The sequence below is a fragment of the Pagrus pagrus genome, assembly GCF_965226575.1.
Source record: "Pagrus pagrus genome assembly, chromosome: 13".
Classification (NCBI taxonomy): Eukaryota; Metazoa; Chordata; class Actinopteri; order Spariformes; family Sparidae; genus Pagrus; species Pagrus pagrus.
In genome coordinates this window covers 30,535,065-30,557,512 of record NC_140197.1, presented here as the reverse complement: position 1 = coordinate 30,557,512, position 22,448 = coordinate 30,535,065, and the positions used below count along the sequence as shown (strand labels likewise).

Genomic DNA, 22,448 nt, shown 5'->3' with positions numbered 1-22,448 from the left:
CTCCAGCACTCAACACATTACGGTTACAGCTTCATCACTGGGGGCAGATGTGTTATTACCAGTCGGTAACTGTAACTAAGTACATTTACTCAAGCCTTTTTAAGTCTACTCGAGTCTTTGTGCTTTGCCACTTTCTACTTCTACTCTGCTACATCTCAGAGGGAATTATTGTAACTAAAGTTATCAAATAAATGGAAAAAGTAAATAATACACATATTTACATGCGGTGGTGGAATGTAACTAAGTACATTTACTCAAGTACAGTAGTACGTACAATTTAGAAGTACGTGAGTAAATGTACTTAGTTACATTACATCACTGACTGTAACTAACTTGTCTATGTGACCGTGACTTGCTCTTAAATTTGTGTTTTGGACTTTTCCCATCGTACCTGAATGCAACAGCAGATCACGGAAAGTCCGCTCATGACTCACTTTATCCCACAGTCCCTGAACGCATCAGCAGCGCGCGGAAAGGAAACCATCATGGCTGAAGCGGTGAGTGTTTGACACATCTGCTGCTCCGCTCCGTTAAAAACCTCTTAATCACTGAGTTTGATCAGAAATAACAAGTGTACTGTTGTTTTAATTAAACTCGCTGCCAACAAAAAGCGAACAGTTTTGGCGGGAAGGCAGAGAAACAGAACAAACTGCCGCTAACAGCAGATAAACACAACATTAGCATCAGTCGTAGGTTAGCTCCGTTAATTTAAAGTCTATCAGGGTTCTTCAAAATAAAAGCCTGCAGGTTGGAGGTGACGGCGGAGTTTGGTTTCGTTTTTAGTTCGTTGTGATGAGATGGTGACTTATTGAACCACCAGTAAAACCTCGTAAACACAGATCGACACTTTGTAATTTGATGTGCTTATAATGTTATTGCAAGAGTGTCGCCGAACTCCGTTTAAAGAGTTGGCTAGTTAGCGTTTAAGCTAGCTCCCTAAAGGTAACGGTAACGTTAGCAGGTGTAATCACCAACAAATGTAACGTTACCCTCAGTTTACTCTTTTTAAATAGTTCCTCTTACCTGAGGCACTGCAGTCAGCCATGTCAGGAAAATACATCCTGACGTTAAAACGAGTTTAAGGCTCAGTTTTGGTTGAAACTGTGAGATTTAGCTATAAATGTCATTTTTGTGGCTGTAGTTTGGTTGTTACTGAACTTTACTGCATTAAAGAGAGTGTTGCAAATACATACAAGATGACAAATATTTAAATAAACTGCTCTCTGAACAGTTTCAACACAAACTGAAGATTAAAACCTTCATGAATGGAGGATTTATTGTGGTGTTGTTGTGTTAGATTACATTGTTCTGATTTAACTGGACTGAACAAACTGGTGACTGAGCCTGGAGAGATGTTTAATAGAGCTGCAGCGATTGGTCGATTAGTTGTCAACTATTAAATCAATCACCAACTAATTTGATAATCATTTAATCAGTTTCATTAAAATAAAAGTCAAACTTCTCTGATTCCAGCTTGTTAAATATGAGAATTTAAATGAAGCTGTTGTTTTAGGTGAAACTGAGTCAGCAGTATAATACTGCTCAGTTCTACTGTTAACAGGTTAATAAGCAAACTACAGCGACATCACTGGTGGATCATGTTAGACTTTCACAGTGAAGTCCTCAGGAACGCACCTATCATTGATTTAAACGATGTACACTCACCGGCCACTTTATTAGGTACACCTTGCTAGTACCGGGTTGGACCCCCTTTTGCCTTCAGAACTGCTTTAATCCTTCGTGGCATAGATTCAACAAGGTACTGGAAACATTCCTCAGAGAGTTTGGTCCATATTGACATGATAGCATCACGCAGTTGCTGCAGATTTGTCGGCTGCACATCCATGATGCGAATCTCCCGTTCCACCACATCCCAAAGGTGCTCTATTGGATTGAGATCTGGTGACTGTGGAGGCCATTTGAGTACAGTGAACTCATTGTCATGTTCAAGAAACCAGTCTGAGATGATTCGCGCTTTATGACATGGCTCGTTATCCTGCTGGAGGTAGCCATCAGAAGATGGGTACACTGTGGTCATAAAGGGATGGACATGGTCAGCAACAATACTCAGGTAGGCTGTGGCGTTGACACGATGCTCAATGGGTACTAATGGGCCCAAAGTGTGCCAAGAAAATATCCCCCACACCATTACACCACCACCACCAGCCTGAACCGTTGATACAAGGCAGGATGGATCCATGCTTTCATGTTGTTGACGCCAAATTCTGACCCTACCGTCCGAATGTCGCAGCAGAAATCGAGACTCATCAGACCAGGCAACGTCTTTCCAATCTTCTATTGTCCAATTTTGCTGAGCCTGTGCGAATTGTGGCCTCAGTTTCCTTTTCTTAGCTGACAGGAGTGGCACCCGGTGTGGTCTTCTGCTGCTGTAGCCCATCCGCCTCAAGGTTCGACGTGTTGTGCGTTCAGAGATGCTCTTCTGCATACCTCGGTTGTAACAAGTGGTTATTTGAGTTACTGTTGCCTTTCTATCAGCTCGAACCAGTCTGGCCACTCTCCTCTGACCTCTGGCATCAACAAGGAATTTGCGCCCACAGAACTGCCGCTCACTGGATATTTTCTCTTTTTCGGACCATTCTCTGTAAACCCTAGAGATGGTTGTGCGTGAAAATCCCAGTAGATCAGCAGTTTCTGAAATACTCAGACCAGCCCGTCTGGCACCAACAACCATGCCACGTTCAAAGTCACTTAAATCACCTTTCTTCCCCATTTTGATGCCCGGTTTGAACTGCAGCAGATCGTCTTGACCATATCTACATGCCTAAATGCATTGAGTTGCTGCCATGTGATTGGCTGATTAGAAATTTGCGTTAACGAGCAGTTGGACAGGTGTACCTAATAAAGTGGCCAGTGAGTGTATATCTTCTGTAGATGTCAGCAGAGCCTCTGTCTGTTCCTTAGGTGTCTGACAGCGACCTCCAGGCTGTGAAGCCGCCGCCCAAACGCAGACGCATCCTCGACCCGTCAGCCATCGTCCCGGTGCCCGTTTACTCCAACAAGGTCAGTAAACACTGATCCCAGAACAGTGAGGAAGACTCTGATACAACTAGCAGACGTTTCACACCAACTTTCATTTGCAAAACAAGTAATTAAGGTGGTTTAGTCTGCTCTTTTTTTTTCTCACAACCTGATCTGAAAAGGATCTTTCATGCTTTAATGTCGTCACAGTTAGAATATTATAATTCATTTTATTCATTATTGAGCCAATAAACAGTCTCACGCCTCTCCTGGTACAAAACACAGCTGCTCTGCTATAAACAAACAGATGATTTCAGTTTTAGAAATGATTTTAAGATTTTGCTGATCACCTTCGATGCACTTCATGATTCTGCTTCCAGTTATTTTGCTGAATATCTGCTCCTGTACGAGCCTCAGAGCCTCAGAGCCTCAGAGCCTCAGGCAGGACTCTGCTGCTCCTGAATAAACAGTCGGGACCCGTCAGACCTGAACTCTCTGATGAGGCTGTCGAATCAGAAAACTCTTTTTAAAAAAACTTTTTATTAAAGCTAGCACACATGTCCAATATGTCGCTCTATTTTATTATTTTTGTTTCTGTCATATTTTATTGCTGAAATATTTATTTCACGTTTATTTGTATTGATTTGCCTCATTGCCTCCTGATATGATTTAATCCTGGTTCAACCACGTACATCACTTTGTAACTTTGTTCTGAAAAGTGCTGTATGAATAAAGTTAATTAGAATTATTATACTTGTTAATCACAAGTGTTTGTGTTGTCAGGTGAGCAGCAGTCTGCAGCTGAAGCCAACGGCAGCCATGTTCACTGAAAAGGAAACGACAGGTAAAAGCTGTTCAAAAGAGTTTGAACTGATGTTCAGGTGTTTTTATGCTGTTTGACTGTTTGTGTTTTGAACAGACGACGTTTCAGACGACAGTTTGTGGCCACAGTTTTCATCTCGAGGACGGTCGTCAGCAGCTGCTGCTCCTCTGAGACTCAGTGACTCTGAGGAGGACGAAGCAGAACACACGAAGAAGAAAACAGAGCCGTAAGTAGAGAAGCTCAGAGAACCGGGTCATCTCAACAGAATGAGCTCTGATCCATTATGAGTCATCGATTTCTCCAGGTTTGGTTTCACTCACGTCCTCCTCTGCTCAAAGTCAAAGATTAATTTCACATGAATCCTTTTTTCTTTGTTTTCTCTCTTTTATTTCAGAGAAGCTGTTCGCTGCCCGTCTCCTCCTCCTCCAGAGAGTCCGGTCCAGAAACAGTCCAGACGGGTCAAACAGAAGATCAGGTGAGTCTGGACTCTTTGCTCCGTTGTAGTGATAATGTGGCGTCCCAGTGGATCAGCAGGCTGTGTCCTCTGCTGCATGTCCTCCCTCTTCTCTCTCATCCCACCATGACGATCTTCAGCTGTTCTATCTGATACAAGAAGACAAAAAACAGTTAGGTTGATAATTATGAAGATTTTATTTATGGACTGGATGAAGCTCAAAGTGCTTCAGACATGAAGAAAGATTACTGGACATAAATAAAAATAATGATAGAAAACTGAGAGTAATAAGTTGTGTTATCATCTCTACCTGTACCATTTTTGCAGGTGTAAAAAATATAAATATTTTTTAAACCGCTTCTCAAAATTTTGTCTAATGTTGGTATATTAGTATTTTGTTCCATTTTAATTAACATTGATTTATTTTGAATTATCTGATTGTATTCGCTTCATTGCCTCCTGAAATGTTTTAATCCCGGTGACCGGTCACTGATCAGATGTTTACATGTATAAAAACCCTCTTGTGTGTTTGTTTGTCTCCTCAGTGAGATCGACAGGAAGCTGCGGGCCGTCAGCTCCCTCATGTCTCCTGAACCTCAGAACAGCAGGACCAGGCGCCGCAAAGGTCGCCGATCCACAAACGACGATGATGTCATCATCATGAACTCAAACGACGACGATGTCGTCATCATCACAAACTCTAACGATGATGATGTCATCGTCTCGAACCCCGTCTCTGGAGGTCAGGATTCTCCGTACAGCTCCTCGGTCAGAGAGATCCCCCTGAAGATCCGCTGCCGGACGGACGTCCACAAGATCCCGGTGCTGTCGGTGCGTCCCTTTAAAGACATTAAGTTATAGGATGATGTCATCGTTATGTTTGACTGACGGCTGATTTGTGTTTTCAGTCGACACCTCTGAGTTACGTGTTGGCCGAGCTGTCCGTCATCCTGAACGTTCCTCCTCCTTGCCTCCTGCTGATGAGGGAGGAGGTGGAGCTCCCCACAGACTCGACCATCGGCGAGCTCGGCCTCGGCATCGCTGACATCATCGGTGAGTCACGTGACACACGAGTTCACTCAAACTGTTCATATGAGGCTAAAAGGTCCAACTGACTGTTTCTGAAGCTGTCAGCCACATCTCAGGGCTTCTTCAGCTCAGTTGTCATTAAAGTTGTTATCATGTAAATCAAGCTGTGGATTTTCAGTCATCAGTGAAAGTCATCCTTCGTTTTCTTAGAGTTTGTTAACAAACAACGAAAACAACAGTAATGAACGGCTCTTCCTGTGTATACAGAATTTATCCAGTTGACCTGATTTCTTTTCTATTTTGTGCGTGTGATGTTTTTCTTCACACCACCAGAGGGAACTAAAGTGTTGTTCTCGACCGCATCCCTCAGCTGCATCCCAGCAGTGTTGGTCCGGGTCACAACATCACAGAAAGCAGCCGTCACATCACTTCTTATTGGACTTTAACGAGTCCACAACAGATCTGCAGTTTGTAGCTTCACACTGCTGGTTAATCCGTCCGGCTCCATGGAACAAGTTGTTCATTGGGACCTTTTTGTCTTTAATAAAGTAGTTACAGTGAAATGTGTTCAGTCGACAGCAACTGCGACATTTCAGATCCAAGCAGGCAACTTTCTCAACCAACCAGAGCTGAAAAACAGGGATTCTGTACAGTAGGTGTGGTGACTAAGTCTTATACTTCAGCTGCTGGTGTTAGCCTGACCTGTTTAGACGTGTCCGTCAGTCAGCTGAAGTCTCGTAGTCCACAGAACATTTCTGGAGCTTCACAGTAAAACAGAGTTGCAGCATTCTGCTGAACAACTGAAGCAGCTGGAGATGATTTAAACATCAGATGTCTCCATGCAGCTCGTCTGCTGTGATCAGTCTGCAGGAGAGAAGCTCGTGCAGCAGCATAACATCTTTTCAGATCAGTTTAAACTGTTGTTCATCTTTTTCTTGTACAGAATGTGTTGTCATGGCAGCAGAGGATAAAAGTAAAGATGGCGGTGGCGGTGGCGGTGGCGGCGGCGGCGGCGACGGCAGCATCACTGTGAGGCTGCAGAGCAAAGACCGAGACTCTTCTCAGGAGTTCTCTCTGCACAGAGTTCGTCATGTTTCTTCTTCTTCACTCCATCGTCAGCTTTATGTTTGTTTCAGCAGCAGCACACAAACTAATGATGTCATTGTGTGTGTGTGTGTGTGTGTGTGTGTGTGTGTGTGTGTGTGTTTCAGGACGCCCCGCTGGGCTCCATCTTCTCCCAGTATCTGTCCAAGATGTCCACCAGAGCTCAGAGGACGGTCCGCTTCCACTTCGACGGCTGCAAAGTGACGCACAGCCAGACGCCGGCTCAGCTCGACATGGAGGACGGAGACATCATCGAAGTTTGGATTTAAACCTTCGACCTCATTTGAAAACTTCAGCTTCATGTAAAAACTGTTCAGTTACTTGATTTGTAAAAGTCACCTTATTTGTAAAGTTGAATACAAAGAGCCGACAGCTCTCAGAAACAGGATTATATTTTTAGACACTATTCAAATGAAATGTAAAGAAAACATTTGAGATTCAAAGTACAACTGTAAACTTATTTTAATGTTGTGTGACTGTACGATAGCACGTTCTTTTTATTGTTACTGATAATTCTAATAAAAGGAGTACAAGTTACTCTGTGAGAAAACTCTGAGGTGATACTGAGTCTGCGACTGGAGGAAGAATCATTCAGTAACTAAAGTAACAGGACTACATATTAAAATACTCCATTACAGGTAAAAGTCCTGCATTCAAAATCTTACTCAAGTACATGTGGTTTTATTCAGTGATGTAAAAAGTACCCATCAGTCATACTCGAGTACAAGTAGAGATATTGTGTTAAAATATTACTTTGGTGGAAGTAAAAGTTACCCGAGTAAAAGTCTGACGGTATCTAATATTAAATGTACTTAAGTATCAAAAGTACAAGTTAATGTACCGCAAAATTGTACTTAAGTACAGTACTTGAGTAAATGTACTTAGTTACAATCCACCACAGTTTTTGGGTACTTGATTCTACAACAGTTTATCACCTTCATAAACTTTGGTTGAAATGTTTTAGCCAAATATGTAACTAGTAACTTACATGTCATATAAATGTAGTGGAGTAAAAAGTACAAATATTGTCTCCAAAATGTAGTGAAGTATAAAGTAGCAGGAGATGGAAATACTCAATTACACGAAACTTAAAGTTGTACTTAAGTACAGTACTTGAGTAAATGTACTTAGTTACATTCCTTGACTCCTTTTGGCTACTTGAATCTACAAGTTTTGGATGAAAATGTAGATGTAATGGAGTAGAAGTGTAAAGCAGCAGGAAATGGAAATACTCATGTTAAAGTACCTCAATACTTGAGTAAATGTACTTAATTACAATACACCACAGCTTTTGGGTACTTGATTCCACAAGTATTTAAAGCAAAACATTAGCTGAAAACGTAACTAGTAACTATACCGGTCATATAAATGTAGTGGAGTAGAAATGTAAAATGTAGAGAAAGTAAACACTGATATAAAATTTAAATACTCGAGTACATCGAGGCTGTACCTGTAGTGAGTACTTGAGTAACTGTACTCAGCTGACTTCCACTACTCTAACAGTAAAGTAACGGGTACTTCATTTGTAAACATCCCTCGATTAGCTAACCGCTTGATGACGTCACGTGACCCACTGATCAAAGTCATGTGAGCTGCGGAGCGGAAGTTCAGTCGGATCCAACATGGCGGCGGCACAGAAGAGTTGTCTTCTGCGAGCTGTCCGGCAGTAAACACCCAGTTTGATTCAGCGGGGTCCCGCAGACGCTGTTCACGGGACGACTTTTAATCGCGAAGCACCAGGATGGGTTTTAATCTGCTGTGAAAAGTGTGTGTGACGGAGAAAAGCTTCGGGCGGTGCAGAAAGAAGACAGAAGCGTCAGCCCTGACTCATCCTCCGAGGTAAACAACACGAACAGCAGGCTCGTAGCGGCGCACTGTCAGCCGCTAGCTTAGCGCGAGTTAGCGGAACAATGAAGCGCCACATTTATAGTGAAATATAACCATCGCGTTAACGTCTCCTCCCAAAGGCTCATGAAGCTAAAGGTTTGATGAACTCTGCGCCTGTGTCTTCTCGTTACACAGGCAGAATCACGCCAAACTCAACTCAAAACACTGCAAATTTAGCGTTGCTTTAGCTTTCTTACTACGCACTACCTCATATTCCTTTAAGATGATTTGTATCAAACCGTCGTCGATAAAAAGCGCTGCAGACAATTTAATAAAGGTTCCGACTACAGAAGATGCTTAAGTCAACTCGTGTCATTTATCAAAAGACCGTTTTACAGTCGCAGTTTGTTTGTTCGGGGTAGATACAATTTACAGACTCCTGAATGGAGTCTGGAGAAGCGTTTCCTCTGTGCCAAAGTGCTTTTAATCACCCGGCTTGACTGCCGAATTAATCAGAAGGATCCTTTAAAATGTCCCATGTCATTCTCCAACGATTAAAAACTAACGTTACGTTTGTTCCGAAACAAGGTTCGTTAAACTGACCGAATTCTGAATGAAATCTGGTGTGCCGTTCTCTCCGTGCCAGTCATTTCTTTTACAATATAACGTTAACGCTTCTGGTTATCTTTCTTAATCTTCTGCCGAATTTATCAAAAGACCCCTTTAAACGAAACAGGTCATTTCTTAACAGTCAGAAATTAACGCTGCATTTGTTACAAAGAGAGGTTCGTTAAACCGACAGAATTCTGAATGGAATCTGGTGTGCCGTCCTCTCCCTGACAGCCATTTCTTTTGAAGTCTAAACTTTTGGTTATCCTTTTCACATTTCTGCCGAACTTTTCAGACGGTCCATTAAATGTCTTGTGTCATTTATTGCAGCAGGTGCGTTGTGAAGTTCGGTTGTAAAAAGCTAACAAAGGACTACAGGAAGTTGAGTTTGGACAGGTTTGGGGCACCGTTTTCTCGGTGCACTAGTGTTTGTTTTTTTAGTTAAACGTATCTGCCGAATTTATCAGGAATCCCGTTAAAACATAAGGGCTCATTTTTCAACAGTCAAAAATTAACATTGTATATGTTGCAAAGCGAAGTACCTAAAACTGACAAAATTCTGAATGGGATCTGGGCTGCCAGTCTTTCTCTGCTAGTCATTTCTTTTGAAATACAAAGCTTTTTATTGCCTTTGTTCATTTTTTTTTGGCCAAATTTATTGGCAGTTCTCTTAAACGTCTTCCGTCATGTATCACATATATCGAGCTTGGAGCATCTTTCTCTCTGTGCTAGAGCTTTTTAAAGTTAATGTATCTGCCTACTTTATCAGCAGAGCTGTTAAAACGTAACAAGTCACTTCTCAACAGTCAGAACGTAAAGTTACGCTTGTTGGAAACAAAGGTGCGTAAAAGTGGCAGAATTCTGAATGGAGTTCTGAGTGGCACCCAACACTCGGGCGGGCTGATGGTATTTTTAGCCGTGGCGTCTTATTATTTACTCGTGCAGACACACCGCGTGAGTCCCTGAACAGTTCATGAGACAACAGAGCTGCAGGATTTCCTTATTTGTTTATTGTCATTCTGCAGCTGTCGTGTGGATTAATGAGCTTTTGATCAGTGACACTGACACTGAGAGCCCCCTGATCAATCAGGTGAGTTTGTGAAGGAGGCAAAGATCAAGATGTGTGAGTGAGTCACTCTTTACATGCAGCTCTCTTCTCGTGTCATCGTCTGTCTTTTCTCTGTGTTTACTGGCCAAATCTTAATAGAATAAACCTAATAATTTAATATAATCATTTCATGTGAAAGTGAAGAAAATCAGAAAGCTTCACAGCAGCGGACAGAAATCTGTTCGGCTCAGTGGGATGGGCATGAGTTTAACTTTTTAACATGTGATTTTGAAAACTCATAAAAACAATGACATCACTGAGTATTTATTAGATCATCGATCTCGTCTGAGCAGGACGATGGCTGCAGCGATAGAATTGATTATATTCTTGAGCAATAAATTGATTATTTGCTCAGTAAAATGTCATATACTAGTAAAAAAAAATGTCCATCGGCGTCTTCCAGAGTCCAAGATGACGTCTTCAGGTGTCTCATCTCGTTCTGTCTGACCAACCCAACGATATTCAGTTTACTGTCACAGAAAACTAGGAAAGCCAACAGATATTTATATTTAAGAAACTGTACAAAAGCATTTTGTTTATTTATGATCTAAAAAAAATCACTTAAGTGAATCAAATGATTAAAATAGAAATAAAATAAAAATGTCAAAAACCAAAACAACCCAAACATTAAGCAAATACAAAGAGAGAATTTGTGATGGGTGAAGGTCCGATAACCTCCACAGGGGATTATAAATATTTAAAAGATAAGATCATTTATAGTTTTTTACAAATCAGGTGATTTAATTAAGAGAAGAATAGTTTTGGACTGAATCCTGTCAGCTGCTCTGCCTGAGTGCTTCTCTCCTTCAGGAATTGACCTTAAGTGTTTGATCTATGTGCCGGCGCCGAGTTCAGACAGAAGTTAATCATTACCGGCTGATAACGTCAGAAAATCAGCGACTTTCCATCTTCAGAGGAACTGTGCTGTAAGACAACATGCTTCATCTGTGACTGCAGGTGTCAGGAGATGATTTATGTGTGTGTGTGAGGATTAAAGACAGGAATCCAGTCTGATGGTGAACCTTCACCACCAGATCCAGTTCTGTAGCAGCATGAGGTGAACAAAGTGCTTCACAAACAGAGGAAGAGAAAATGAAGGTCAACAGAACGGACAAATAAAACAATCAGGCGTATAACACGAGTTCAAGATGAGTTCACTGAGCAATGTAAAAACTATAAAACAACCATCCTGAGTCCTTTAACAGAAGACGATGAAGTCTGAAACGACCAGATCAGCTGATCGTCTTCGACCCGATGTCATCAAATCTGAGGAACACGTCGGACTGATCACATGACTGAAGTTTCACCGAAGTCACGTTCATCACGGCTTCTCCTTTCTCGACCTCTTCCTCTTCTGAACTCATGATCTTCTTCACCTCTTTGCTCTGAAGCAGCTCCTCATTAAAGTTTTCTCTCCTGCAGACATTGAACTGATCTTTTAAGCTCATCTGTTACTTTTGTCTCAAACTGCTGATGCAAGTTTTAAGCAGTTTCTTAACAGTCGATTATCTGTTGATCATTTATAAAATATGGAATATGAAGACGGTTTTCCTTTTAGAAAACAGTTTTAACCACTGACGTGATCTGTGTTTGATGCAAAATCAGAGAGAACAAATAACAGAAACACCAACTTCAGCTGAAAACAAGCAATAAAACAAAGTAAATGATTCTTTTGATAATTAAAGAACATTTATTCAATCATTCCTCCCCCTCAGCCGCGGCTATGTCTCTGGGCGAGCCCACGTCGGACTCGACGCCGTTCTTCTCCGATGACAGCGAGGCGGAGGGTGCGGAGGAGCATGGCGGGGCGGCGGAGGGTCAGAGGTCGCAGGAGGAGTCCCCCAGCGGGGTGTCGAGTGTCCGAGCCCTGCTGACCGTCTTCATCCTCTGCTACATCAACCTGCTCAACTACATGGACCGGTTCACCGTGGCAGGTACGACACCTCCCACACCGTCACGTACGCTCGTTAGAGGTCATTACATATTAAACATGAGTCCAGGCGGATGTTTGAGCACGAGAAAATGCAATCATTAATATTTCTTATTCATTTCCTGTAAAGATAATTTTTACAGACTGAAGGGACAATAGAAATCTCCTTTAAAAGCTTTATGAACTTATTATTAAAAACATAATTATTTTATATATGATGAATTAAGTGCTTTGACCTTAGACACATTTGAACTCTTACATGTTGATCTGACGAGTAAAGACGGGAAGTTAATCAGAACATTTGTTTTATTTTCCACAGATTTTGTACCAAATACATTTATTTTTTAGGAAACATGAAATTTTTAAGGCAAATATTTTGACATTATGGGCCCTGTAAAAAATAACGTGGACCCTTTTCAATAATCAGAAAAACATAATCAGAATTCATTACATTTAAAAGAAGTTTAAACCTTTCCAAATATTTTTCTTGGAAACGCTCCTGCTTTGACACGTTTTAGTGGTCGACTACGTTCAAGAGTTCGATGTTAGAGTATAAGTAAAGATGATTTTTGTCAGCGATCAGAATCAGAGATACTTTTTTGGTTCCTGTGAGGGAAATTGTGTTAAATAACGTGGCCATGGAGCCGCTGACGCTGTGTGACGCTGTGTGACGCTGTGTGACGCTGTGTGACGCTGTGTGACGCTGTTGAATGAATAAAGAACTTTTACAGCGAAAAAAACAAACCAGAACTCTCCTGACCGGCATGTTCAGACCGGCTGCAGCTCAAATAAGTGACAGAAGAAAACTCTTCAAATGTCCAACCAGAAGTCTTAAAGATATTCAGTTCAATAGAAACTGAACTAACAATGGAAAAAGAAACGGAAACAAAATCAAATTTCCCTAAAAAGGGTTATTGAAGCGTTTTGAATCTTGAAACAGAAAATTTGACATTTTTGAATGAAAAAATGAATCATCGAATTAAATTCTTATTAATTTCTTGTCATTAAACTGATCGTCCTGCAGGTGTTCTCCCCGACATCGAGCAGTATTTTGGGATTGATGATGGGAAGTCTGGATTACTCCAAACAGGTAAGAAGAATTATCTATAAATCAGGAATGTGACGCGTCAGAACAGCTGATTTGGATCCAGTCTGTTCTGTGCAGTCGGTCTTGTGTTTGTTTTTACTCCTAAATGATGGATTAGTCTTTTTATTCTGCTGGGATCGATTCCAGGAGAGTAATGATTTCAAAATGTTGTGAAATTTGCACAGTTGACTGTGAACACAGACTGCAGTGAGCTGGGCCGGTTGTGTCTGATCATTTTGGTCCTGTGTGCATGAATGTATGTAAATAATCATGTAAATAAATCCAGGTGGGATCCGGGTCCAGTCTCAGAGTTTCCTGTTTGTTTCCAGTTTTTATCTGCAGCTACATGTTCCTGGCTCCGGTCTTTGGTTACTTGGGCGACAGGTACAACAGGAAGATCATCATGAGCGTCGGCATCTCTTTCTGGTCTCTGGTGACTCTCGCCAGCTCCTACACCCCCAGAGAGGTGAGTCACATGCTGCTTTTCCTGTTCTGACACCATTTCCTGAAATACTGAACCACAGTGACCCGAAAACACAGTTAACTCGCCTTGTGTGAAAGTTTAAATTTGATGCATTTAAATCCTCCTGCCTGTGTTTTTTCCTCTCGCAGCACTTCTGGGTCCTGCTGCTGACTCGAGGTCTGGTCGGAGTCGGCGAGGCCAGTTACTCCACCATCGCTCCCACCATCATCGCCGACCTCTACGTGAAGGGAAAGAGGACGAACATGCTCTCCATCTTTTATTTCGCCATTCCTGTCGGCAGGTGGGTTTATGATAATAATAACAATAATAATAATAATAATGAAGGTCCCTGTTATCGGCCTGTTTGGAGCCTGGAGTGAGTCGGTGGTGTGTTTGGTCTAATCCTGCCTCACGTTTCCTCCCAGTGAGGGAACAATTCAATGTTTGGCTGCTTCTGCTTCACAACGATGAGACGAGCCGACGCTGACAGATAAAAATGAAAGAATGATATTGTTTGAACGCTCGGTCGCCACAAACCAGCTGATCCAGTTTCAACAGTGAAACAGAAGCTGTAACTGTTGAAGCAGAAGATGCAGCAAATCCATTTCAAAATGTTATTATTGTTTTTGTTTATTTGCATCATTAGAGCGCACGTTAAATTACAGTTTATTACAGTAATACATTAAACAGCCTGTAATTGTTCTGGTGACACACTTTTCATTTATCTTGTTTTATTTTTTGTGTTTTGGATTTTATGTATCTTTTTGTTGCAGTTTTACTTAAAAGCACTTTAACTTTGCTTTAAATGTGCAGTTTAAACTAAGTGTTCTCTTTTGTGCTGGTGATGAGACGTCTTTTGTAAATGCTGCTGAGAGTTTGTTAAAGGAGCAGTTCACCCCAAAAGTAATATCAGCCATCGTCTCCTCCTGATGATATAAAGTCAGGCTCAGTCATCGTCTCCTCCTGATGATATAAAGTCAGGCTCAGTCATCGTCTCCTCCTGATGATATAAAGTCAGGCTCAGTCATCGTCTCCTCCTGATGATATAAAGTCAGGCTCAGCCATCGTCTCCTCCTGATGATATAAAGTCAGGCTCAGCCATCGTCTCCTCCTGATGATATAAAGTCAGGCTCAGCCATCGTCTCCTCCTGATGATATAAAGTCAGGCTCAGAGCTTCACAGTAAAACAGAGTTGCAGCATTCTGCTGAACAACTGAAGCAGCTGGAGACTTGATTTAAAATGGGAAAACAAAAAACAAATACTCCAAACTCCATTAAAACTTTGGAGTTTGGATCACTTTCCATCAGCATGGAGGGAGGAGATGATGTCTCCTTTTTCAAATTATGACTTTCATTGACTTTGATATTTAGTTCCTCTTCCATGATAAAAACACTGTGGTGTCGGCCTCTGTTCGGTGTCTTCTGTCCTCACTGAGGGATAAACAACAGTGTGAATGAACACTTGAACACAGGAAGTGTTCCTCTGACCTTCTTGTCTTTTTCTCAGCGGTCTTGGATACATCGTGGGCTCACAGGTCGGTAGCCTGGCGAAGGATTGGCACTGGGCTCTGCGGGTGAGTCTCACTTTTTAAAAACACAGATCTGTTGTGAAACGTGTGGATCGGTGCTGATGGACGATGTGTGTGTTTCCTCTCCTCAGGTGACTCCTGGTCTGGGACTGATCGCGGTGCTGCTGCTGCTGTTCGTGATCAAGGAGCCTAAAAGAGGAGCTGTGGAGGCTCGACCCGAGCATCACCTGCACCAGACCAGCTGGCTGATGGACCTGCTGGCTCTCAGCAAGAAGTACGTTCAGCTTCACTAAAGAGTTCACGCGTCCTGCAGACAGTGATTTAAATATATTGAGTCTGCTTTCAGTGCATGAAGCAGCAGATCAAGATCTTTACGACAGGAGGAGCTCATACTGCTTCTGTGCACAGGCGCCAGAATCAACAGAGAAAGAAAATTAATTGTAGCTTTAATTTAAGACACAATCACCTAGAAATCTGTCATGAGGACGTTTTCCTTTGGCAGATTCTTTGTACTTTTTCCCTGTGAAGAGCTTCAGATGAAGAGAAACTGAACTAAACTAACGTGACTTACTGTTTACTCCAGTTAGCCTGATAATGAAGTGTCTGACGTGCGTCCCTGTTTTCTCTCCTGCAGCTACAGCTTCGTGTTGTCGACCTTCGGCTTCACAGCGGTGGCGTTTGTCACCGGCTCCCTGGCTCTTTGGGCTCCAACCTTCCTCTTCAGAGCCGCCGTCTTCACCGGGGAGAGAGATCCGTGTGTGGAGGGAAACTGCGCCGCATCAGACAGGTAACATATGTGTGCTTAACCTGCAGCAGAGCAGCTTCATGTTCATCCCTGGAGGTGAGAAATTAACTCCACCATCTTCCCTGGCTCCGTTTCTCCTCCAACAGTCTGATCTTCGGGGCCATCACCTGCATCACAGGTGTTCTGGGCGTGGCCAGCGGCGTGCAGGTGAGTCGGAAGTTGAGGTCGAGGACGCCCAGAGCCGACCCGCTGGTGTGTGCTGCCGGTCTGCTCCTCTCAGCACCTTTCCTCTACCTGGCCATCGTGTTCGCTCAGGCCAGCACCATCGCCACATACGTGAGTTCTTCCTCTCGTCGGCGTCACTGAATGTTAAACTGTTAAAATGTTGAGATTTGAGCTTTAAGTGCGACGTGTTCCCCTTCTGAACCACCTCAGGTCTTTATTTTCCTCGGAGAGACGTTCCTGTCCATGAACTGGGCCATCGTGGCTGATATACTGCTGGTGAGAATCCCTCCTCACAAGCTGGAGAACACTTCAGATCTTTAATATTTAGTGTACATGAATCATCTTTCTGTTGTCATAAGTTAAATCAAACCTTTCATTTTGTTTCATGAAACTTTGTTCTGGTTGTTTTTCAGTACGTCGTCGTTCCCACTCGTCGCTCCACAGCCGAGGCTTTTCAGATCGTCATCTCACATCTGCTGGGAGACGCAGGAAGTCCGTACCTCATCGGAGTGGTATGTCACTTAACTGAGGAATATAAGAAAGATCCCGTCAGTCATTAGTAATATTTAGATGCTACAGAGATATAAAATACATCATGTAATTTCCATTGGAGGAAGTAACTTAAATAAGGGAAATAAAGTGAAGATCTAACTGATCTGATCTAATCAGATTTTAACTGTCACATAAACGAGAAACACAGCTTCTGTTTTTTCCGAGTAGCTGACTGAAGAAAACCGGTTCCTCCAGAAAACAAAAACAGTTTTTAATCTGCTCTATAAAACTGCATGTGGATTAAACCTGAGACACACATGAGATATTATTATGTCAAACAGCTGTTAGATCATCTTCAGGCTTTTATTTTGAAAAGAAATGCATGCAGAACTGTCGCAGCGTGCGTTGATATGTGTGATGTGACTACAGGTTAATTGGTTCGATGCAGCGCTTTAACCAGGTGTTAACTGAACAGGGCGACAGTCTCACCTCAGAGTCTGTGGAGACGATCACGTGATGTCACCCCGAGCCTGAGGCGCACACAGGATTTAGTTTACTCATCTAACTGTTCATTTAAGTGTACACACACACACACACACACACACACACACACACACACACACACACACACACAGGCGTACACTTGTGAAGGTCTCAGTCCTTTCTGTTGAAGCTCCCATGAAATCAAAATGGACGTTAAGTGTTTTTATCACGTACTTTTCACCGATGCTCCAGAGTCGGGCCCGACAGTGACCGTAGAAGTCATCTTGGAGCTTTTCTTTATAGTGTTTCACAGTTTAATTCCTGGAAAACAATAAAATGATGACTCCTCCTGCACTCGAGGGAGTGTACTCATTTTGCGCTCAATGAAACAGTTTCTTATTTTTAGTGTTATCCATATTTCATGGATGAATAATCTCCAGCTGCTCGGCCTCGACTCTCTGGAGTTTGTGGAGTTAACTGATGAACGTAAAGCTTCACCTGATGCTAAAGTAAACGATAACTGGGTCGGCCAAGCAGCTGAACCTGGGGAGAAGACCACCTCAGCTCAGCACTTTATATCCTGTCGTCAGATAAGACTGTTTGGTTCCCATTCGGCTGCATTGACTGGGATCTGGCTCATAGGACTGCTGGCTGCAGGCAGGGGGTGTCAAGCACCAGTTAATATCTGCAACAAGTCCGTCTGTGTCCGCCTGTTCCTACAGGAAACACGTAAATATGCAGAATCAAAACAGTTCTACTCCGTCAGCTGTTTCAGTACCGTGAAGTGGAGTAGAAGTAGAAAGTAGCTTTAACAGAAGACTCGAACACATTACAAGTACCTCAGGTCTGTAACTGAGTAGATGTACTCAGTTACAGTGTGTATCAGCAGGTTTCAGCTCCTCTCTCTACTCTGTGTCCTCTCAGGTTTCGGACTTTCTGAGGAAGACGGACTCGTTCCTCTGGCAGTTTCGCTCCCTGCAGCTCTCTCTGCTGCTCTGCTCCTTCGTGGCCGTCATCGGTGGAGGTTTCTTCCTCGCCACCGCCCTGTTCATCGAAGCAGACCGCAATCGAGCCGAGAACTACGTCCCAACAGGTTATTAACTGAACTACAGCCGTCGCACAGCATCTTTAATGTTTACATGGATGATTGGACTCCAGTCACAGATATTTCTATCTTTTTTCTGTGTTTGGAGGATATTTTCTTAATTTCTTAGTAATGATTCAAACGTTCATCTCATTTCTGTCTGTTCACAGACGACGAGCCGATTGTCGTGCCGAGAAGCGGCCGGTCCACCAGAGTCCCGGTGTCCAGCGTCCTGATCTGAGGACGCCTGGCGGAGGTTCAGCCAGTCAAACACACACCTGTGGTTATTTTATTTAATTTTTTTAGGACTGCAAACACTTTAATTGGATTATCTGCCATGCAGAAAAGTTATAGGATGGGTTTATTTTTTAAATTTAACTTTTATATTTTTACCTTGCTCGGGAACACGGCGTCGTTTTGGAGGAACTTTTGCATTTTTATGTTATTTTTTTAGCTCAACACGAGGCTCGTTGGAGAGTTTATCAGAGTGGACATGATGTTGAAAGAGACTCTGTGAGGAGAAGCGACTGAAGCTGCTCTGTCAGGTTGTTTTTACCGTTTTAGTCGACACTCAGGAGCGAAATGACCCGACCGTCTGAAAAAAGAAAAACTGTCTTAACTTCAGTCGGCACTCTCGGAAACATAAAGATCCTCAACCGAAGACGGGCTGTGCTCCCAAACCTGGAGGGATTTTATTCACAGGACAGCTTTATTAATCAGTTTCATAACCTTCTGTTTGTATATGTTTGAACTAGTTTTAAATATAACACTAACCTTCATGATCAACGTCCAGAACAATGCAAAAGAGAATAAGAAGAAACTCCTTCATTCTGTACCTTTTTTTAATTCTGTTTAACTTTTAAAACATTCCTGCAGGTTTTTATTTTAATTTTAAAATGTTTCTGGCATTTGAAGGAGAGCTGGGACGTTTTATTTCTTGCAGGTCTGTTTCTGTTTCATTCTTGGTCTCAGGTCGGAGCTCAGTCTGGTTTCAGAGTCGACCGAGACGAGAAACCAGCTTCACAATTCACCTCAGCGAGTCGAGCAGAAAATATCCTGTTAACGTTGGTTATTTAAAAAAGAAAAACAAGCTTTTAAATGAATGTTAATTATCAAAATTGTTTAACCTCAAATTATTTTAGCAAATCTTTTTTGTGAACTATTAAACGAGAATTAACTTGTAACATGTTTTTGTGTGTTTGCACTGATATTGTGAATGAAATGTGTTTGAACAACGATGTGAAATCAGAATTTTTACTGACGGAGGAGAAAATACGTCTGCTCTTTGACCAGTTTCAGCAAAGACTTGAATCTAAAGATTATTATATTCAAAGCCAAGAAGGAAAACGGAGGCACATAAAGCAGTCGTAGTCTGTTCGACTTCATATCATATGAAAGGAAAAGTTTGACCTCCTTGTTGCAGAGTTGGATGCTCAGATTGAATGGGCAGCCTATTAGCTAAGTTTAGCTTAGCATAAAACAACTAGCCTGTCCAAATCAATCCACAATCCAGCAACATTTTCTAAATAAGAAAATTAAGCTTGAGCGACTCAACATCTGTTAGTCAAAACCAAGTGTCCAAAACGTCCCAAGTACATAAACCATATTTAAAGTTTATTTTATTTGTGTGAAAAAGCATTTAAAGCAACATTAAAGCAACAATTTCTACATAACGTTGCTTTAAACATGAAAGATGTGCACTCAAAACAGACGATATGATCAGAGACCTGGGCAAGAAGGGAAATCATAAAAAAAAATGTAAAAGGGAGATTTAAGAAACTATATTTACAAGGAAAAGTCTCATTTTCTAATAACTGACTGGAAGGATGATTTAATTAATGTTGTAAACAGTCTCTCATCGACACAAAGGAGCAGCAGCTCTACTCTGAACTCCATCCTGATGTTTGAGGTCTTCAGCCTAAGCTAAAGCTCATACCTTCACTGGTGACCTCAGATACACAAGCTTCACCATTTTCCAGCAGAGAATCTCAGACATGGAGGTGCTGGCTGCACTAATGGCTGTGAGGCTGCAAATCTCTCCCAATGTGCTGAAAGTCGATGAGGTGAACAGAACCACATCATCTGCAAAGAAGCAGACGCCCCCCAAAACCAGGCTGCACCTTGAGATCCTGTCAGATCACAAACAGAACAGAGTCCAACACCAACTGAACATCAGAGGAAGTAGAACAAGGAGACTTTAATACCACAGTGACGGCAAACAAAACTGACACCAGCTTGTTTTTGTGTTGTTTCCAACCCTGAAAAAATAAAAACTGCCTCATTCACTGTGTGGGAGACGACCCGGACGATTCTCATAGTAAAGCTCCACTTTGAGCTGTGGTTAACCAGACGCACATTTACCGACACAGCCAGTCAGTCCTCATCCTGCAAGTGCTCTCTCATGTAAAACTAAAATACTGTTCAATAACCACGTTAAAGCTTCAGTCTCACCTCTGTTGCTTCAATCAAAGCTTAAAAGTTCAGGACTTGGTAGTTGGAACGGGGAATTTTCAATGTAAATTTCAGTCATCGTCTCCTCCTGATGATATAAAGTCAGGCTCAGTCATCGTCTCCTCCTGATGATATAAAGTCAGGCTCAGCCATCGTCTCCTCCTGATGATATAAAGTCAGGCTCAGCCATCGTCTCCTCCTGATGATATAAAGTCAGGCTCAGCCATCGTCTCCTCCTGATGATATAAAGTCAGGCTCAGCCATCGTCTCCTCCTGATGATATAAAGTCAGGCTCAGCCATCGTCTCCTCCTGATGATATAAAGTCAGGCTCAGCCATCGTCTCCTCCTGATGATATAAAGTCAGGCTCAGCCATCGTCTCCTCCTGATGATATAAAGTCAGGCTCAGCCATCGTCTCCTCCTGATGATATAAAGTCAGGCTCAGCCATCGTCTCCTCTGATGATATAAAGTCAGGCTCAGTCATCGTCTCCTCCTGATGATATAAAGTCAGGCTCAGCCATCGTCTCCTCCTGATGATATAAAGTCAGGCTCAGCCATCGTCTCCTCTGATGATATAAAGTCAGGCTCAGCCATCGTCTCCTCCTGATGATATAAAGTCAGGCTCAGCCATCGTCTCCTCCTGATGATATAAAGTCAGGCTCAGCCATCGTCTCCTCCTGATGATATAAAGTCAGGCTCAGTCATCGTCTCCTCCTGATGATATAAAGTCAGGCTCAGCCATCGTCTCCTCCTGATGATATAAAGTCAGGCTCAGTCATCATCTCCTCCTGATGATATAAAGTCAGGCTCAGTCATCGTCTCCTCCTGATGATATAAAGTCAGGCTCAGTCATCATCTCCTCCTGATGATATAAAGTCAGGTGAAGTCTCGTCGTCCACAGAACATTTCTGGAGCTTCACAGTAAAACAGAGTTGCAGCGTTCTGCTGAACACCTGCAGCAGCTGGAGATGATTCAAACATCAGATGTCTCCATGCAGCTCGTCTGCTGTGATCACAGAGATCACAACCTGATTTTAAAAGATGTTATTTACACCTTCGACATGCGGTCAAGCTCATGCACCCTCCTCAGACGGGGTGCACGCTAACACTTTCAGCTCAGCAGCTGCAGTGAAGATCTCACCTTTTAAAAAAGGGTGAAAATAACCTGAACAGCAAACACAGCAGAGCAAATAGATGCGTTGATTTAAGTGTAGTCATTGTTAGAAAAGAGTCTCATGTTTCCATTCATGCAAACTATTTCAACATTAAACCAAATCAGAAAGATACAATCAACAAACAAACAAGCTAAAAAAATTAGCATGTACAAAGTTTTGCCAACTCATCAATAAAGTGTCCGTGTGTTTCAGTAGAGCATCAAACTCCAATAAAACTGTCGTCTCTTATTCCTAAATGTCCATTAGATCCAGTCCAGGAGCGTATTTAGTCCAAAACACTGAAAAAACTGATCAAAGATGCTTTTATCTGTAATAGACCGCCATCAGCCCTCCACACCAGAGATCCTGAGATGGTCCCTGTTTGATTCACAGCTCATCTGGACAGATATGAGCTTCTACGCCCGTCCTACAACTACAACAGCCAATATATAGTTTATATCAGTTTTTAAAGCCCTAAAAAACTGATGAAATGATGCAAATGTAAGTAGTGTTATGTGTTTTGCTCTTGCTGCTGTTCCACCTCATCACTTGCTTCTGACTTTTTTCTGCACAAACTTAGTGTAAGTAAGGAAATATGAGATTACTGCTCCTGTTACTCTCCGGCAGCAGGATGTTCAGCTCACAAAATGGCTTTTTTTATGGATGCTTCCTCAGAAAAACACGTGTTGAGTGTCTGTTTTCAGCGGCACCCAAACTTTATAATCACATGAAAAGTAGCTCAGTTGGGTCGAAAACAGGCCGACTCTGGCAGCTGTCCTCGGGTGGTTTCCCGCCATTTTCTCATCAGGTGTCCCCCCTGTCCTCCCTTGTTCATGGGGGGTTTCTCTGCTCCTCCTCGTCTCTTTTTCCT

At 42.4% G+C, this 22,448-nt stretch overlaps 2 protein-coding genes across 3 annotated transcripts; both read left to right on the top strand.

Moving 5' to 3' along the window:
• Nucleotides 1-416: 416 nt before the first annotated feature.
• On the top strand, nt 417-6,942 carry nfatc2ip (nuclear factor of activated T cells 2 interacting protein). 2 transcript variants are annotated; one of them, XM_084372405.1, is made up of 9 exons: nt 417-497; nt 2,923-3,021; nt 3,763-3,823; nt 3,911-4,028; nt 4,197-4,277; nt 4,802-5,087; nt 5,165-5,309; nt 6,229-6,368; nt 6,497-6,942. In XM_084372405.1, the coding sequence occupies exons 1-9, from the start codon at nt 426-428 to the stop codon at nt 6,656-6,658; spliced, it is 1,164 nt and encodes a 387-aa protein (XP_084228531.1). In that variant the 5' UTR covers nt 417-425; the 3' UTR covers nt 6,659-6,942. The 2 variants fall into 2 exon arrangements, with proteins under 2 accessions (XP_084228531.1, XP_084228530.1); XM_084372404.1 differs by having other exon boundaries at nt 3,899-4,028.
• A 1,063-nt stretch (nt 6,943-8,005) lies between these two features.
• Nucleotides 8,006-19,155, top strand: spns1 (SPNS lysolipid transporter 1, lysophospholipid). The gene is made up of 13 exons (XM_084371631.1): nt 8,006-8,228; nt 11,649-11,867; nt 12,888-12,953; nt 13,280-13,416; nt 13,563-13,714; nt 14,921-14,987; nt 15,074-15,216; nt 15,577-15,729; nt 15,834-16,023; nt 16,123-16,188; nt 16,326-16,424; nt 17,812-17,980; nt 18,142-19,155. The coding sequence occupies exons 2-13, from the start codon at nt 11,657-11,659 to the stop codon at nt 18,210-18,212; spliced, it is 1,524 nt and encodes a 507-aa protein (XP_084227757.1). The 5' UTR covers nt 8,006-8,228; nt 11,649-11,656; the 3' UTR covers nt 18,213-19,155.
• The last annotated feature ends 3,293 nt before the right edge of the window (nt 19,156-22,448 follow it).

Coding starts and splice junctions, on each gene's coding strand:
- spns1 (XM_084371631.1), top strand. CDS start 11,657: ATGTCTCTGGGCGAGCCCACGTCGGACTCGACGCCGTTCTTCTCCGAT. Junction 12,954..13,279: donor GTCTGGATTACTCCAAACAG/GTAAGAAGAATT, acceptor GTTTGTTTCCAG/TTTTTATCTGCAGCTACATG. Junction 17,981..18,141: donor CGAGAACTACGTCCCAACAG/GTTATTAACTGA, acceptor GTCTGTTCACAG/ACGACGAGCCGATTGTCGTG.
- nfatc2ip (XM_084372404.1), top strand. CDS start 426: ATGACTCACTTTATCCCACAGTCCCTGAACGCATCAGCAGCGCGCGGA. Junction 498..2,922: donor AAACCATCATGGCTGAAGCG/GTGAGTGTTTGA, acceptor TCTGTTCCTTAG/GTGTCTGACAGCGACCTCCA. Junction 4,029..4,196: donor ACGAAGAAGAAAACAGAGCC/GTAAGTAGAGAA, acceptor CTTTTATTTCAG/AGAAGCTGTTCGCTGCCCGT.